General features: G+C 39.8%; 3 protein-coding genes and 1 pseudogene across 4 annotated transcripts; 3 read left to right on the top strand and 1 right to left on the bottom strand.

Moving 5' to 3' along the window:
* The first annotated feature begins 493 nt into the window (after positions 1-493).
* On the top strand, positions 494-2,262 carry LOC145697819 (regulator of G-protein signaling 11-like). Its single transcript, XM_081775030.1, has 6 exons — positions 494-561; positions 1,274-1,342; positions 1,383-1,578; positions 1,629-1,705; positions 1,859-2,013; positions 2,060-2,262. Exons 1-6 carry the CDS (start codon positions 494-496, stop codon positions 2,260-2,262), a joined length of 768 nt encoding a protein of 255 aa, XP_081631156.1.
* A 237-nt stretch (positions 2,263-2,499) lies between these two features.
* LOC145697818 (galactose mutarotase pseudogene) lies at positions 2,500-4,524 on the top strand (annotated as a pseudogene). Its single transcript, XR_014133898.1, has 3 exons — positions 2,500-2,772; positions 3,752-4,202; positions 4,241-4,524. The product of XR_014133898.1 is annotated as a galactose mutarotase pseudogene (transcript).
* Positions 4,525-5,351: 827 nt separating this feature from the next.
* LOC145697817 (sodium- and chloride-dependent GABA transporter ine-like) lies at positions 5,352-7,304 on the top strand. Its single transcript, XM_081775028.1, has 6 exons — positions 5,352-5,355; positions 5,472-5,838; positions 5,891-6,590; positions 6,633-6,832; positions 6,879-7,020; positions 7,071-7,304. The coding sequence occupies exons 1-6, from the start codon at positions 5,352-5,354 to the stop codon at positions 7,302-7,304; spliced, it is 1,647 nt and encodes a 548-aa protein (XP_081631154.1).
* Positions 7,305-12,620: 5,316 nt separating this feature from the next.
* Positions 12,621-14,895, bottom strand: LOC145697816 (uncharacterized). The gene is made up of 8 exons (XM_081775027.1): positions 14,752-14,895; positions 14,120-14,232; positions 13,890-14,070; positions 13,827-13,849; positions 13,322-13,499; positions 13,033-13,279; positions 12,779-12,991; positions 12,621-12,737 (listed from the first exon to the last, which is right to left on the bottom strand). The coding sequence occupies exons 1-8, from the start codon at positions 14,877-14,879 to the stop codon at positions 12,648-12,650; spliced, it is 1,173 nt and encodes a 390-aa protein (XP_081631153.1). The 5' UTR covers positions 14,880-14,895; the 3' UTR covers positions 12,621-12,647.
* Between the last annotated feature and the right edge of the window lie 3,702 nt (positions 14,896-18,597).

The raw sequence follows: 18,597 nt of genomic DNA, 5'->3' as shown, positions 1-18,597 counted from the left end.
TCGAGCAAACCAAAGAAAAAGACAATGATTTTTTAAATAATAAAATGATCCAATTTACATTTGGTTGGAATCAAAAATTGATGAAAAAAAATAAACAACAGAACAGAGCTTGAAAAATCAAAGCATTGAAAATCGTTGAATCAGAAAGTCCTGACGAGGATGAGCACTTTTGATCGAAAAGAGAGCTCGAGCAAAGAAAGAGCGAAAAGTGAGGAACGATCTTGGAGAAGTCAGTCTGCTAGGAAACAGGCTTTACAGTTATTTTACAGTTGTTCGCAAAGCTAAGACAGATAAAAACTTGGTGAGGGGGGAGGGGGGTCGAGGAGGGAAAAGGGGGTTGCTCGACTGTGATTGGCTGAAAAAACAAATTGCGGTCTCTGATTGGCTGAGACGGCCCCTTACCTCAACTTCCCCGAGATTTTGGGGACTTCGCCCTGGGGGTGGCACCCTAATCCCCAATTTCGGGACCCCTAATAAAAATTGAATATAAAAGATGAAAAAGCCATTTGAAAGAACCTTTGGCATCAAATCGAGCCTTGAAAAGCGCCTTGCAAATCTTCGGTTAGTGAGAAATTGTTTTCAAGTTTATTAGAAAAAAAGCAAGGCGGGAAGGATTGATTGTTAAATTTGCCAAGTGTACCTGTCAAGCGCCGGTAATGCGCAATTTCCCGTGGGAGCACTTTTAGTTTTGCTATTTTTATTTCTGATATTGCAGTTAGCCACACTTCCTTTGTAAATAATAAAACGATCGCCTTAGATATTCAAATCCAACACGATTTTTTATTGCGAGAAAAAAAACGATGTTTTCAGAGAAAAATTTCGATTTCAATTGTGATTTGTGTCCCCACTCAAATCCCGAAATTCATCGGTAAATCGGCTTTCTTCTTGAAAATTTATAAAGTACAGAGTTGAAGCTGTACTAACTCGCCTGGGAAAATAATGATCCATATTTCACGGTCTAAAAAGGTCTCCTGCAAATAAGTTATTTAATAACTCTACTATTTTCGTCTCTTTTCACTCATTTTCAATCTGCTCATTCGAATTACCAGAGAATAAGGTGAACGGGAAAAATGAGCCAAAAGAACTTATCAACCAGCATGTCTCTTTTGAAACAGTTTTTCAATAAGAAAAAAATTATGAAATTTCAAAATTAAAATAATTTTTCTCAAAAAATCAATTGAAAAACTAACTCAAGCTTCATACAGGCCTCGGGTTTCTTCCTTATGACATGTTAATCATCTTGCACAAGGCCCTCTCTTATCTCCAATTCTAGGATTCCTGTGAAAAACAACGAAGAACTGGACATCCGAAAACGCAGTCGAAACAGCGTCAAAGCTACCGAGTAACTCCTCCTTATCTCTTCCCCTCATCGTCAATTCTAGAGACAACATCGCCTCGCTCGACTTGGCCCAGCGACTGCAGCTAAAAGAAAAGATTCTCCAGCGACTTCAGCTCCAAAAGTGCTCCTTCGATCATTCTCTTCAGAAGAGCTGTCACAAATTCTCGACAGCTGCTGACACCAGCATTCAATACTGCAGCACCAGGGCCCCGTGTGATCCTTTTTTACCCGAGTGCGAGGTAAACTTTGCTTAATTTTCTAAGCAATTGATAAATTGCTCTTTTCTAAGATTTCCGGCAGCGAGTTTTGGCCAAAAAAGATTCAAGATGGTCTTCAGCCTCGACCGACCAAAATTAATCATCAAAGGTAAATAAGAAAATACAACAGGGGGTCCCCTTGTTCATCCATAAAAGAAAGTTAAAAGAAGGATGAATAAGGGGACACACAGGGGTACATGAAATCAAGGATAAATAAGGGGATACCTTTTTTAAAATCGACCAAAACCAATCAAAATTCTAGATGGAAGTTTGGCTTTACCGACATGCTAAGATGTCCTGATGGCCTTGCCCGATTCCAGATTTTTCTAGAGTCAGAATATGCTGCGGAAAATCTTGCGTTTTATCTTCAAACGCGTCGTTTTAAATTTGGTCCGACAGGGAGAATGCTCAATGTTGGTAAGCCGAGTTTTTGTCTGTTGATTTTTCGAGTATGAAAATTTAGCGAAGGCGATTTTCGAGCGATTCCTGGCGGAAGACTGCGTAGAACCAGTAAATCTGCCGCACACGATCCAGCGCAAAATCGAGGAGTCGGTGAATAATGGAGAAGTGAACAGATTTATCTTCGACGACGCGTCAAAGGACTGGGTTCACAGGCCTCGACCATGCATTTTTAAAAACATGCGAGAAAAAGAACCACGTGACTGAAAATTAACCTTTCTGAAAGCATATCTTGGCGCTGATAAGAAGGGACTCGTACAAGCGGTTTCTTGCGTCGAAAATTTACAACGAAACTATTTAAGAGCAGAAAACATAAGCAGTCTGCCGTACAACATTACTGTCGCCTATCTATCTCCCTGTACACGCCTTTTGAGTCAAATTTACTAATCAAATACAATTTTATGTTTCTTCAAATTCGCCAATTCAAGTCTCCCCAGTCGAAAAATGACAGAGATAACAGCAGGAATCTTCGATAACTACAATGGAATCGACATTCAAATTTTCACAATTCAATCGAAAAATATCGTCGCTAATGTCTTAACTTACGGCGCTTTGCTTCAATCTCTGTTCGTTCCCGACAAAAACGGAGCATTTGATGATGTCACGACTGGATTTGACAACATAGAGGACTACAACAACAAAGGGAGGAAGGATGGGTCGATTATGGGGAGATATGCGGGGAGAATTTCCAATGCCAGTTTTTCGCTGAATGATCAAGTAGAGTGGTCGTCATTTGCCCAAGTCGTCATTTGCCCAAGTCGTCATCTGCCCAAGATCGTCATCTGCCCAACTTGGGCAAATGACGACCTGGGTGAATGACGATGTAATTGAATTCAAAATTTAAGAAAAATGAAGCAAGATGAAACTCTAACTGAAAACTTGCAAAAAAAGTACTCGCAGGAAGTTGGCGTTTTATCAGTAAAAATTCGACAGTTTTTGTTGAGAAAACAATCTTATCTGCTATAATCTGGGACTTTAGCACCGTATCAAAAAGCAAGGTGTAATGAGTTTTCGCCAACGCGTATCCCCCTTTGCTGACTCTTAGCGCCGGAAAATGGTGCTAAAGTCGATTTTGTGTTTAGTTCGAACTTTGGATGAAATTTTATTTGAATTGATCGAATTTAAATGTTGAAGTGGAACCGAGGGTACTCGTGCCGAGTAACTCAGCTGCCTAGTCTCGGCTCACATTTGAACTTGAGTAATAACTCTTGAAAAAGTAGAGAAAAGTTATGAATCTCCTCCGGAAGCTAGCTCCAAGTTTGGACCATACTGTATGGTACAGTATTCAGGAGATTTTTTAAGAAGGACTTTCTCTCAGTCTTTTTCTGATCGAGGCCTTATCGAGTAAGTCTTTGCTATTAAAATATATCGACCGGACTTCCGGACTTTGACAGTGATGAGTCCGTTCCTGTGAAACATAAAAAAGCTTTTTTCGAATTCAATTACAGATCGTCTTTCACCCAAGATCGTCATTTTCCCAAGTTGGGCAGATGACGACCTGGGCAGAAGACGACTTGGGCAGATGACGACTTGGGCAAATGACGACCACTCGATCAAGTAACCATAATTTATTTTTAAAAAAGTTGAAGTGGTATTTATTTTTTCAATGGTGCCGTTGAAGATAATCATAGATTTTTCGCAATAAAAATTTTCCACATCTAATGATTCAGTAATTTCTTTACTTTAAATTTCAAAGGAATACGAGTTATTCAAAATCAACGGCGATCCACCAAAACACTCCATTCACGGGGGCCAGTTCGGATTCCACACTAAAATCTGGACGCCGAAAATCATCACCAATGGAGTTGAACTGACCTACATCTCTGAAGACATGGAAGAAGGCTATCCTGGAACGCTGACTGTTACAATCACTTACGAAGTCGTCGAAAACGAGTTAAAAATAACCTACAAAGCTGTAACGGACAAAGATACAGTGATAAACCTAACGAATCATGCGTATTTCAACCTCGATGGTCATTCAAACTGGGGAAAGCTCAATCGTCATGAAATAAGAATTCCTTCCGATTTTGTGCTGGAAACAGATGACGAGTCGATTCCGACAGGGGAGTTTATTGATGTTTCAAGAACTGCTTTTGATTTGAGAAATGGGGTGTTGCTGACTGATCAAATTCTTGGCTTCGTCCCTGGTAGATATTTTATGGTGGATTTTAGTTGTCATTTTTAGGGAGCAACGGATACGACCATACATATGTGCTGAAAACCGAAGCGTCAAGCGTTGAAAAACTCGCTGCTCGGGTGGAATCATTCTCATCCGGCCGCGTGATGGAAGTTTACACGACCCAACCATCGGTTCAATTTTATACGGCGAATATTTTCACCGGTCAAGTTGGCAAAGAAGGAGTTGTTTATGAAAAACAGTCTTGTCTGGCGCTTGAAACTCAGTTCTTTCCAGGAAAGATTTTGATTTATCGAATATTTTTTTTCGAATTTTTTAATTTTGAATCATAAAAAAGACTCGCCAAATCGACCAGAATTTCCCTCAACTGTTCTGACTCCTGATTCAGAATTCTTTGAAACTGCAAGATTTGTGTTCTTCTGAAGAAATTTATATTCAAAATATAAACCTTTTAGTTGAAGTCTTTTTATTCTCCAGAAGTTTGAACTTGTTAATTTCGAAAGAAAATCTCAAAGAATATTCCAAAAAGGCACTCGATAAACGCCGTTTTTCACAAATATTTATTTTGCATATGCAAATCTACCTAACGTAACCTCAAGAAATCCCAAACAAATCCTTCTCATAGCAAGATATCAGAGAAAATCGATCTCCTCTTCCATCCCCAATTAAGTTGGAAAGGTCAAAAAGTTAAATCCAGTTCGGTTAGCGAGAAAAAGAAGGTCGCCTGACTCAGAACCGCCCGAAATTAGACTGTTTTTGAGTTAGGATCTGATCTCGTTGTTTGAAATCAAACTCTCCGATCGTCGAGGGTGGTTGCTCGGAGATCTTCTTTCCTCCCTGGATGATTCGAACGTGCCAGTCGTAGACCCTTAATTGACTCGCCGATCTTTATTTTCGCCGACTCAAGGTGTTTTTACAAGAAACAGTATTTCACTCATCGGACCATCAGCAAGGCGCCGAAAGTCAGTAGGTAGAGCTGCCTAGTTCGCGCTCATGTGATTTTTCAGTATTACCACCCCTACCCACTGGAATCGGATACGCCTAATTGCCCGAATAACCATTTATAAACCGTCGTGTACAAGGCCTTATCATCAATAAACCCGAATAAAAAATAATGGCTCGAGAAACTTGGCAGTCTCGAAAAGACTTTCTCTTAGGAATGGGTTCTAAATTTGGACTTGGAAACCTGTGTTAAAACTTGAGTCAGGCCCGCAAAACAGGCTCGACCTGACTCAGGTTTCAACACAGGTTTTCAACCAAAAAAATAACCCGAACAAAGCATGCATCGGAAACTGCGTCGGCCTTGGAAACATCTGGCGCTTTCCTTACCTCCTCTACGAGTCCGGAGGAGCCGTCTTCCTCATCCCTTACTTCCTGATGCTCTTTCTCGTTGGAATTCCCCTGCTTTACATGGAAATTGCTGTCGGAATCATTTCAGAGCGCGGGCCGATTGCCTCGATGAAGGCTCTTTGCCCGAGCATGAAGGGGGTTGGATATGGAAGCGTGATTCTCTCGTTTTTCTACGCTGGTTATTTTACGACGATTATTTCGTATATTTTGTACTATCTCGGTGCTTCGCTTACAATCAAGCTTCCTTGGGCAGAGGAAAATGAACAATTTTTGAACTTGGATGTCAATGATACCAGGTCGGTTTGAAAACTGAAATCATAGAGGAAAATTTAAATTTTTTCATTTTAGGCCCTCGAGTAAAATCTACTTCGACGACATCGTCCTTCAAAAATCATCATCAATTTCCGACTTTGGCTCGATTCGCCCTGAACTGGTCCTTGCTCTCATTGCCACTTGGATCACCATCTACTTCTGCATCTTTCGCGGAACAGCTTGGATCGGCAAAGTTATTCATTTCACCGCAATCATGCCCTACGTCATTCTCGCTGCGTTAGCAATCAGAGGCTTTACTCTTCCTGGAGCTAGTCTCGGAGTTCAATACCTTCTCGGCCTCGGTGGCAAGTGCGATTGGTCATTGCTACTGACAGTTAAGCCCTGGGTGACTGCGACGGCTCAGACTTTTGGATCGATTGGGATTGCTTATGGCTCGATGATTCATTACTCGGCGCTAAATGACAAGAAATCGAGCAAAGATATCTTCCGGGACACCTTCATCATCGCCATTGTCAACAGTTTGACATCAGTCGCAGCTGCCTTTATCATTTTCTCCGTCGTTGGCAACATTTCTTACACAACTCAAACCCCCATCGCCGACCTTGGTCTTGAAGGAATGGAACTCGTTTTCGTTTCATATCCGAGAGCATTGGCCAAGATTCCTTTTGGACCGTTTTGGTCCGCTTTGTTCTTTCTCAGCTTGTTTTTGCTCGGACTGGACTCGGTTTTCGCCAGCGTGGAGGTTCTTATTGGAGGAATAACTGAGAAATTTGGGGTAAGAAAAAAAGCTTTGAAATAAGTTTTAACCCATTTTTAGCATAAAAAATGGTGCGCTCGGGAAAAAATCACTCTCTACATCTGCTTCTTTCTTTGCCTCCTGACGCTGCCGAATATGTTCCAGGGTGGAATATATTTCTTCAAGCTTGTCGACTGGTACACTTGCACCCAGTCCACCTTCTTCATTGGTTTCTTCGAAGTAGTGACGATTCTGTACTTCTACGGCGTTGAAAATCTTACGTAAGGGAGGATCGTTTTCTTGCTTGATTTCAACAGTTATTTTTAGGAAGGATTTGGAGAGGGCAACCGGACATAGAACAGAAGAATACTTGAAGATTGTGCTAAAGTATATTTCGCCGGTTTTGGTTGGAATCATTACGATCGTCAAATTTTACGACGCGCAGCCGATCAAATACGGGGATGTCGAGGTAATCGGTTGAAAAAATAATGCTGAAATAATGCTTGAATTGTATTTTAGTATCCTTCTTGGTGTCTGACTTTCGGTCAGCTTTTGAGCTTGATTTCGATTTCCTCCGTCCCCATCGGCTTCATTCATCAAATCTGGTCCTCTAAAACCGCGAGGGAGGAGCTTTTCGGCGCGAAGAAAACGCAACTTTATGGACTAATGAGCTTCGAAATCAAAAACGAGGAGAAAAAAATGAGCTTTGAAAAGAGGTCCGAAATGATTTATGACATACAACTCATCGAATGAATCTTTCTTTCTGTAAATAAACTTGGAAAATCAACAAGTTTTAAGATTTGATGTAGTTCGTTCGTAGAAATGAACCTTTTTACGGGTCGATTCGTCCGATAAGATTTTTATCTTTTTGAAGGGCCTTTATAAGAAGATGTCTTTTAGAGAAAAATTATAAAATGTGAGCTGAATACCCTCTAGCTCTTCGTACCCAAGTATAGATAATAAAATAACTTACACTCTTGTTTCGCCAAGCTGAATACGTAAACAGCTGAAACGCTGATTTTCCATGTTTTCGTACGTAAGCTGTATATTTTAACAACCCCTCAAAACTGCTTACGCTCAGCTTATTATTGAGCTCACTAATTAGCAGCCCCTCAATTGCAACTTGCAGCTATCTTCATTTTTTGCAGGTCATAGTTATGAAAAATCAGTTTGCCCTGATTTGTCTTCGAGAATCTCAAAATCCATGCAAAACGAACTTTTTTCCTGATTTCGCGAAGATTGAGAACAGACTTCATTATTGGTCGCGAGGTAATGAGTTGTAAATTGAGACTTACGTGTTGAAAGAGAATAATGTTGAAGAGATAAAGAAGAATCGGTTTCCGGAGCTTGGCGGAATTGCCGCGTCGCTGGACATTTTAGACAAGAAAGTGATGGAAATTATAACCGATGATCTGGATCTTTCGTCAGTCAATGACGAACTCGCGTTTCCGCACTTCGAAATCATGGAAATTGAAGAAATAAAAACGCTGAAAATTCCGACTTTCCATTTTCCCCCCGCCCAAGTGAAACAAAAAACTCGACGAAATAATCAACGAAGACTCCGGAAAATTAAAAGAAACTTTAAATCACTTCAGATGAAAAATGCCGCATTCAAAGTCTCGGTTGATCAACAGCTGATCATCCCTTCCTTCGAAGCAAATTTTCATAAATTCTCTCTTTTTGAACACCAGCGAGGAAGAATTCTAGAGGCCCAACAACAAGTCAAGACTTTCAATGGTTCATTGGAGGAGTCTATCCTGATAAAAGAGTCTCTTTTCTTTTCAATTATGATGATCTATGGAAGAATTGAGAAAATGAAATTTGATGATGAGCAAATCTTTTTCCAAGGAACTGATAAATATGATTGCTTGATAAAAAATTTTCCAGTGTTGATGGAATTCCCATAAATGGAATGACTGGAATTTTACCTCTGCGAAAATGAAATAATGTTTTGAAATCAAAATATTCACCTTTGGTTGACAGTAATAATATAGGAGCATCATTTGTCATTTGATTGTCAGTGATTGCGTCAAATAAAAAAATACTTATGTCATATTTTTATTTTGAATTTTATGGTTACTTATTATCAGATCTGGAGCCTGTCATCAATTTATCATCCTTTCGTTTTTGGAATTGTTGACCTGGAGTTCAGTGGTTCGACATGATACGAGCATCTTTTTGCGCGAAGAAAGAGACATTTTTGATAAAAAAGATCGTGCAAAAATTAACGAGGCCATCTTGCTGAAAACGTTTCATGTGGGGTCGGATTCAGTAGAGCCGCTTTTCTCAAAATTAGCCGGCTTGAACCACACACTCAGCACGAGCACTCTAACAGAACGCAGCCAACTGCCATCGATCAATACCGAAGTACGTTCCCATCACAAACTCATAATTAACCATTCTCTCATTCAAGGGTTTCCACTCCTCTATCCTCGAACTGGAAAAATCGCTCAAAAACACTGAACAATCAGCTGTTGAAGTGTCCAATTCCTTATATCTCAGAGGACTAGTGGATGATTATTTGATGGAGCTTCAAATGATGAACATCGCTAACGAAAAATCAAAAGCTTCTCTTGGTACTATCAGCGAAAAATTCACAAGAGAGTACAAAGACAATCTTTATCATCTCAAGTTAGGGCTTCTCGAAAAAATCTAGTAAGTAAAAAAAATCGAAAAACCCGGCCTCTAGAAGCGAACATACCGTCAAGAATTCTCAACTTCCAACCTTCTTACCATCCGTACCGAGTTTTTCGACATTTCCACGTCCATCCAGAGCCTCAATTCGACCCAAACCGACACCATCCGAAGAATTGAACAGTCTCAAAAGCCAAAGATATCGGAAACAATCGCAGAAACAAGAAATAAGTTGGAAGAACAAATTGAGGAAACAGAAGAAACAAGGCAGAAAATTGAGCAATTTGAAGAAATACTTCGAAATTTTCATTTTTTGTTTGCTTTTACAAATCCGCTGGATTCAGTTAAACATGAAATGGAAGTACTGTTACAAAATGTTGAATAAACAGCTTCAAGTTTTGAATCGATTGCGAAGAAATAATTTAAGAAAATGAATTTTTTGGAACCCAAGGCGCTCGAAAACGAGTTTCCGGGTTGTCGCATTTGCGCATTACGTCAGTAACTACGCGGCCAGGCGCGGAGAAAGAGAACTTTGCGAAAGTGTTTGCACCTGCTTGATGAATAAATTTCATTCTTCGCGTCTTCTCTCGCTTGATTTTGAGGTTCACGAGTACTTAGACGCTCCTTGAGCGCTGAATCAGCTTAGAATTGCATTATTTTTTTTCGAGCGCAGCATTTATTCAGATAAATTGGCTCAAGAATATGTCAAGACTTGTTTAAAAAAATTCTAGAGCCGAAAATAGAGCGGGTTAAAAAAGCTCTTGAATAAGTTCATCCGGGGAGCGCTTTCAAAATTTCACTTCCGAGGGGATGTTCATCGAAATTGCGGGGCGCCGCATTTTAGAGCTCTAGAGATAAGTAGCCTCTCAGTTTATGCAACAACGAGGGTACATTTCCTGACTTACACAATACTTATGAACCATTTGCTACCGCAATAACGCGTGAATAATACGACGTCAAGAGGTTGTTTGAACTTTCACAAGGGCAAGAACCAATTGAAAAATAGAAGGTGGCCTTGTTCATCCTTGACTTTGTGCATGTATGACCTTGTTCATCCCCCAATAAAGCCCTTACTTTCCAAATGCTTAGCTTGGCAACCTATGTTTAAAAACGACTTCACGGTGTAAAATAAGATAAAATGAAAAGCCGCGTAGCGGCTTTTTTAAAAACGAAGCCGCACAGCGGCTTCGCAAAAATCATCCATACAATTCATTAATAATTCTTTCGTTGCCGTTTTTTTATCGAACTGACTCAGGTTCGATAAACAGTCTGCTTAGCCTAGACTACAGGTAGAAAAATAGAGTCGGATGATGAACAAGCTCACACATGAAACAAGTAAAAGATGAATAAGGCCACTTATATTTTATTATGATATCGAGAAACGGTTACAGAAATTGCAAACTCCAAAAGTTCAAACACTCGAGCTGGTATATTTTCTTTGAAAAATAATGAAATCATTTTCCGCGTTTTCATTTGGCACCTGTAGCGCTTGAATCATCTTCGCCCGCAGAATATCATCTTGAAAACGCATAAACCCATTTTTCCCGCGGTGGAGAAATTGCGCCTTCTGAGGCGCGAGTGGAAAAACAAGCACGCTAATGCATAATGTCGAAATCGCTGAGAAATGTTGGGCGACTCCGTGAAAATGAAAATGACGCCGAGTTCGCGGCACGGGCTGGGCAAAAAATCATCAACAAAAACAAAAGATGACTTTGCGGTAACGGGATTAGCACTCGACAGAATTGGTTTTTGAAGAAACCGGCAATTACTAACTCAGTTTTGTAAGAAAAATATGAGCAATTTTAACAAACAACGTCAGCTAATATTGCCATTATATATATTTTGGCAACCTGTCTAAAAATCCTGAGTCAGATTCAAAATCTGGGTCAAGCTCGGTTGCCGGTAAGTATCCTTATCCCCTTTTTCAAGAACCAAAGTGCAGGTGTTTGCGACTTTCTTCGCGATGTTTGTGCATGTTTCCTGTATTAACTTGGAATGAACTTCAAATAAATGCTTGGAGAAAAACTGTCGAATCATTAGTTTTTATCATTTTTTGGCTTTTCTGACTCTTTTAGACTCTGACTCAGGTTCTTTACTCAGGAAGCCCAGCCAAAAGCTAGAATTTGTGCCTCTTTGTTAACAATTTCGGAGCATGAGAATCTGGCGGTCAGACATTCTTTTTCGAAAGTCCAAGATTACGAAGCTCTTCTAGTGCTCTTTTGAGTCCTTTGAACTTGATCCTATGATCATTGATTCGCGCTCTTGACCATTACGCGCTCACTTGACCGATCATTTGCTCGGTCTTGTAATTCCAGCGACTCCAAAATCAAAGTAGCAAATGTCTCTTTTTTCGATGACGAAAGATGTGTCTTTCAAGGAAAGAAAAAAAAGTGGATCGTCATAAAAATTTGCGGAAATTCCGAATATCCGTCACACTGATTTGTAGCTCATTAAAAGTGCTTAATCCCGCTGCAATTGCGCCCAAGTAGGGCTAGATTACGTCTTTCATCACTCGGCGCAGAATTCCAGGCGAATAAAAAAACCCAAAAACCCAAACTTCCAGAAAAAAGTGAAAGGAAAAGCCGGCTAATGAAATTAAAAATTCAATTTGTTCGCCTTGAAATATTACCTTTTTTCCCGTAGCAATGCTTTTGGTAACAATAAGCGAAACAAGGTCCCCCCGCTGTCCTTTTCGCCGAAGGTCGCCAACTTGAACAACTCATTTCAACGTCCGATGTGGCGATGTCGTAGGAAGGAAGGAGCAAAATAACTGACCAGGAGGAGAATTATCCAGCCACCGCAGAGGGTGTTGTGTAATTCCTTCCCCCGGTTGCTAGAATGTATTGCTGATTGCAATCACTTTGGCAAAACTTGTTTTTCCAAAATAATAACGTCTCGACAAAGGTTCAAGTAAAGACGTTTGTCGTGTGATTAAGGCCTTACTAAGCACCGAGGCAAATTGGGTTTTTGGTTTTTTGGTTCTGCAGCTGTCCGCTTTTGTAATCGACGTGGCTTTAATCCCCAACATCGGGAGGTTCCTCATCAGGCTCTGTGAAATAAATAACACGTGATTTTTGATGGAATAATCAGATTTGCTTATTTTCTTGGTTCTTTTTTTTGGGATTGTGTTTGGAACCGACAAAAAAATTTCGACAAATTTTGCGTGGAAATTTTCAGCCAATCAGAGGCCTGGATTCGGCAAACCGGCCAATCAGCAGCCGAGTCGCCGCCTACGCAAAATTTGTCGAAATTTTTTTGTCGGTTCCAAACACAATCCCAAAAAAAAGAACCAAGAAAATAAGCAAATCTGATTATTCCATCAAAAATCACGTGTTATTTATTTCACTGAACCTGAAAAAAATAAATTTTTTGGACATTATTTTGTTCTTACACTTCATAAAAATTAATAGTCTCGGCAATCAAGTCAAAATAAGGGCGTTTATTAAAACATTATCATTTTTTTCAGATCTGAAATGCTTGATTGTTTTGGGATTGTTCTCCTTGATTTTCGATTATCCTGAGATCCCCGCTAAGCCATGTTGGTGATCGCCACTTAATTGACTTTATTTCAAGTAAAAGAGATATTAATGTACCCCGGCAATAGTTTTGATTCTTTCGAAATCCTTCAAGGCAAGAAAAATCAAATAAAAAGCGAGACATTCCAGTAGCATCAGAACGCATTCAGCTATATAAAAGCTAATTGCCAAATAATCCAGCTTGTATGATTCGAACAACTTCGTGGGCGTATCATCTTGTACTTGAAAAACGAGGAAGAGGATGATATTTGTTAAAGGGCCGACCACGTGCTTATAACGTATGATTATTAAAATAAAGAAACTGTTTATACCGTTTTCTTGTATTTTTTCACCTGAAGTGAGCTGTTATTGGCTGGTACGTTTGGATTCTTCACTTCATAGAAACCTGTTATACTGAAGAGTGAGATGTAAGAAAGAGACAGTTTGAGATCGTAGAGAGAATTGATATTCGCCGATGGAATAGACTTAAAATTTAAGCCAACAAGTATCCAATAGAGTCCAGTGAGAGTATTTGAACAAAATGTTGTTCCGAAAGCGATGATATTAACAAGGCTTATTCTAAATAATCTCTTTAATTGACTCCAGAAAAAAAGTACTCACATAATGATCAAAATGCAAACCACGATCAGAAAATTTGCTCTCCGCCTGATACGTTGAGAAGTTTTATCCAGGGCAATTTCTGGTCTTATGGTCTCTGCCTTCTCGCCCCTCTCTTTGAATGAGCGATTTTTATCAAGCAGAAAGTCGTCAAAAGGGAAAGTATCATAATAAAATCGCACTAGAGCGTTCAATCATTTGTTCAGAGCTGGACACAATGAAGCATTTCTTCCTATAATTTCCTATACTTTTGTTAAGGACCCCCGTCAGCTTTTTTCGAAAAATCAAATTTCGGAATTTTATAATTTTGACCCCGAAAAGCACATTTTAAAATTGGACTTTTTGCCGAAAATTGACGAATTTGGCCTTATTTTGGCGAAAATATTGATTTTTCTTGGTCAAAAATTCCTCTTATCAAGTTTTTGAAGCAAGTTTAACCTGACGACGCCTTCAGAACCAAAAATATGGTGTTTATAAAAATTTCCTTTTTATGAAGAAAAAAGCTGACGGGTAGGAGATGCATTCACATGGCTACAATAAAGCGTTCTATGTTTGAATTATATTTATTTACAGTGGAATCTTATGCGTTCCTTGGTGCACCCTCTCTCTCGTAACATCTTCAATTCTGACCGCATCCGCGGCCGGTCCCGAGCGCGCTTTCCTCGTCCAAGTCTCCACCAGATCCGAGTTCTTGTTCTCCGAGATTGAAACGTGATAGTTCGGGTACTCGTCGCCCGTCAGACTTCGGAATGCTTTATTTAAATTACTCGTTAGACGGGTCAAAATATTGAAATTTTTCACCTTGCATCAGGCGCTTGATGTCTTCAAACTTGTGAATTCCGATCTTAGGAAGATTTGAAGCGGTGATGTAGGCTAGTTGGCGGCCGGACAGATTGTTGAGCTCGAAACAGGGCCTTGTTAATAAGTTGAAAAGGTTTTTGAATCAAAATATTTGAAAAAACCGCTTGTGCAAATCGAAAAGATATAACGGCTACTTTGTACCCTTGCTCATCTCTGGACTTCCTGCATGTGCCCCCTTGTTTATCCTGAGGCCACGTAGCCTTTTTTAAGGGTTTCAACAGAATAAGGGGGTTATCATACGAGCTGCCCCAAACCCTAACCCTAACACAGGGGGCTATGCGGCATAGCCTATGCCCCCGGGACCCCCCTCCCCACCTAAGGCCCAAACCAGGGGGCTTTGCCCCCCGGACCACCCTTAAGAGTTCCCAGTCGCTAACCCTAACCACAAGCCCAAATTCTAGAGATATTGGATGGCTCGAATCATAGGCTCGAATGATAACCCCTTTCTACGATTACAACAACAAAGATTGGTTTTGATCCGTATTACTACTGATTAATGATGAACAAGGGGAATCATACAAAAATGTGGAGAATGAACAAGAGTTGCCTTTTTTTAAAAATTAAAAATTTACCTGTAATCTGGAAATCCAATTTTCTCGACAAAATCGGCGACTTCTTCTTTCGTCCAATTAACATACTCTGGAAGCCCATCGACTGTTTTCGCCTTTGGAAGTACAAACTTGTACAAATGAGAGGGCATTTTTCTGAAATTGTGGATTTTCCGTCGCTCGGCGGGAAAAGCTCATTTTTGCTGGTTGCTTGGGCAACAGGGCGACGAGCGTAATTCACTAACGGGCTTTAAAACGAAATTGCAAGAAATATTTAGAAAACTCCAATTTCAACTGGCGGCGCTCTAATCGCACCTTGCGCCAAATACTTGTAGAAATGAGATAAAAGTTCAAGCTCAAAAGCCTTATCCTTGCCCTTTTCTCGACAGGATAACCGGCTTTGAGATTCAAACTCGACCAGAAATCTTAGGCTCTTGCGTCCAAACCTTGCGTCCAAACAAATCGAAGTCCTGGAAGATCTGTGGCAAAAGCCGCGCAAGAGGTTCGTTCTGAAGAAAGCCGCTAAGCGGCTTTTATCAAGGCTCTTCCAGGACCCGAGATGCAGATAAGGGCAAATAAGGGGATCATTCAGTTATGACTGCTGAAAAAATGCTTCTCATATTTTAAACCTGATTAGATTTTTACTTCAAAATTGAGAAAATATTTTCACAGCCATTTTAGCTTCTTGAGAGATGAAACAAGAAAACGTGAAAAAGTGATTACATTTGAAGATTTTTATAACATTAGGGCCCAGTGCCGCCACTCAGCTTGGTGTTCCCCGTTCCGCGAAAATTATAGCGCCGCCCGACGATCTTTTTCAGATGGAGAATCCTTTACACTTGCCGCGGCTTTCCTTACATCTACAGACCAGTTTTTTCGTAATTCTTGCTTTTCTTCATCATCAAAATCAAGTTACATTGACATCTGATGTAACTAGGGTTGATTCGTGAAGTTCTTGAGAAATTTACAAGAATGAGCTTTTATTTATATCGCATTCTTCTTAAAAATCAACGAATGTGACATTCAAGATGTAAAAAGAAGCTTTATAGATGTCCTGAATGTCTCTTTTAGTCAAATGATGTCTATGAATGTCGCTGAATGTCTAAATTGATTGAAAATCTTCTCAAATTGTTCGATACACTCATACATTTGAAGACATTGAAAAAAGCTGCGATATTGAAGGAAATCTTAAGATAAGATGAGACATTCAGAAACATGTAACATTTATCAACATTCTCATACATTGCAAATGTCATATTCAAGAAGATTGTAACATATTTTTTTCGAGCACATTAGACATTGCTAACATTTAACAAAATAAAGAGGTTTGAAAGTATGAGGTCGACATTTGTTGACATTCAAGGATAATTTCTTACATTTGACTTTATTTGAACACCATTTGGCGACATCTCAAACCTTTAAAACACCCATTTCAGTAGAGTTTGAACTCAGTAGGCAAAAAAAACGGCGAATCGCGATTTTCAACGTTAACGATTTTTCCACCTGATCCGGGCCGAACAACCGTTGAGCTAGTTAAAAAGTCATTTCTGCGACAGCGGTGTACATTTCCATAATGAGTTTGTATCGTGCGTAGACACGGACCAAGCAAACATTTCAGACGCTGACTAGCTCAAAATATCCCTCAAAAAGTTGAAGGGGGGATTCTTTTTTACTGTTGAAAATCACCTTCAAAGTTTGAAAGTCATTTTTGGTAGGGCATTTTCTAAACAAGCCAGCTCAGAAAAAAGTGGCGCGACACCTTCGAGCGGATCAGCTGAATCAGATCAACGCTTTGAGCCACAACAAACCGACTCAAAGTTTGACTCCTCGCTTCAAGTTCCATCACAAGTTCCAAAACTCATTGGTTTTTCATTCCAATCAAAAACCATTTTACAAAAAAATCCCTTAAACTTTCAAATTCAACTTTCAAAAACCCGTTACACCCTTAAATTTTAATCCCAACCCTAACCCTTAATTTCCTCTTAGATTGAAAAATCAATATATTTTCTCCGAAAAAATGAACTTGAAAAAAAACCGCCGAGCAATTTTACAGTAATTGGCTTATCTCTTGTCCTGAATCTTTTTTGGTCGCTGTTTAGGAATTTTCGCCGTTTAGAGTTCCACTTTTGCATTAACCGCGAAAAGAACATCTCGCAAGCCGTAAACCATCGACGCGGTTCAAATCTCGTGCCACCGCGGTCGTCTAGATTTCCGTCCAAATGTCAAAAGAGACTTTTCTGAATTGCATTTTCGAACCGACTAAGAATACAGAAATCCTTCCTGTCTGGAAAACCTGAGTCAGGCTTTGAAAAATCTTCTACAAAAAGCCGCAAATTCAATCAATTACTGAATAATGGCGCAGCCGCTTCGCGGCTTCGTTTAGAATAAAGCCGCTACGCGGCTTTTCGTTGAGGAGCTTTCAGACCCTGACTCAGGTTTTTTACAAAGGATTTCGAGTCCAGATTTCGATTGAACCTTTCATCCTTTGCTTTTATTTTGTGTTTACATCCAAAATGAGCTTTTAAAGACTCTTTATCAAAGAAAAAAGGGCTCAACTAATTGACCTAACCAAAGAGGCACCTTGTCGCTGCGGAAGCTATTCCGCTAAATCCTTCATAACTCTCAGGCGAGATCGAAAAGAGGAGCCACTTTGTATGTTTGCCGCCGACAAAGTGAAAGAAAGAGAGTTATCTAAGGAACCGCTCTCACGTTCTCTTGTTTGGAAAACCAAAGATACCATTCTTTCCTCTTTTTGGACTCAATCATGATTCATAAAATCGCCTATTTTGGCCCACTTTTGCATGAACCCTTCAGAAAAAGGCGATAAAATCAAGAAAGAGGATGAATTTTTCTTCATTCAAGAGCCTGTCTTCATCCGGTGACGACACAGTACTCAGAGATAAGAAGATTTATCGGATGAGATTAATAATTTACAGCGGTAAAGTGAGCATATCCCGGATCAGGGGACGAACATACAAAGATCAGCTAATGGTCGAGCCTCAATCATTCATTCTCTTTTTCACTAAGGAAACCCTGAGTCAGGGTCTTACAGATCATTGATGAAAAGCCGCGTAGCGGCTCTTTCAAAATCGAAGCCGCGAAGCGGCTTTCAGTCATTACCAATGACTCATTGCCATTGACTCATCATTATTAATTATTTAATAAATAATGACTCATATATTAAATTTATAACTCATAATATATGAGTCATAATTAATGAATCATAATGAGTCATTTTCTTCCAAATTTATTTTGAAAATTATGCTTCTCCGATTTTCAGACCCTGAATCAGATTTTCTACACAGGTTGCGGAGCCCAATTCGCATAATCTCGACGATAATTTTGGTAAATTGAGATTTGGTCAAGTGGCCCTCGTCAAAATTTGCGCCACCAACGTGCTTAGCTCTTCAAAATTTCAAAATAAAACGAAGAGGAAAGCAAATCACGCGTAAATTCATAACTTTCGCCTCTTCTTTCCAGCGTTTTCGCATAATTCCGCGGCATTCACGATTGCGCATTCGTCAGAGAGGAGGCTGTTTTTTTCTAAATGAGACGTGAAAATTTGGTTATGCGACACGTTCAAACTTCAGTTGGCTAACTGTTGTGGCAATCACAGCTTCAGAAGAAGTGCGGGGGAAGCACTTACCAGGTGAGCGGCTCGTAATTTTCGTTCATCAAAAATCTCCGTAACACTTCCTTGATAAGAAGGGAGGCAAAATGCACAATTTGTCGAGCAGACATTCTTTTTGAAATTGTGGGAAACGCAATTGCCAAAAGAACTTCCGATGTAAGAATCGCCAATTCCAGGGTTGTGTCAGGCAAAGATTTTTATGTAAGGATCAGAATCAAAGTTGCTCTACTGGGATCGGC

The sequence above is a fragment of the Oikopleura dioica genome, chromosome 2 (assembly GCF_907165135.1).
Source record: "Oikopleura dioica chromosome 2, OKI2018_I68_1.0, whole genome shotgun sequence".
Classification (NCBI taxonomy): Eukaryota; Metazoa; Chordata; class Appendicularia; order Copelata; family Oikopleuridae; genus Oikopleura; species Oikopleura dioica.
This window is presented reverse-complemented; position numbering and strand designations above follow the sequence as displayed.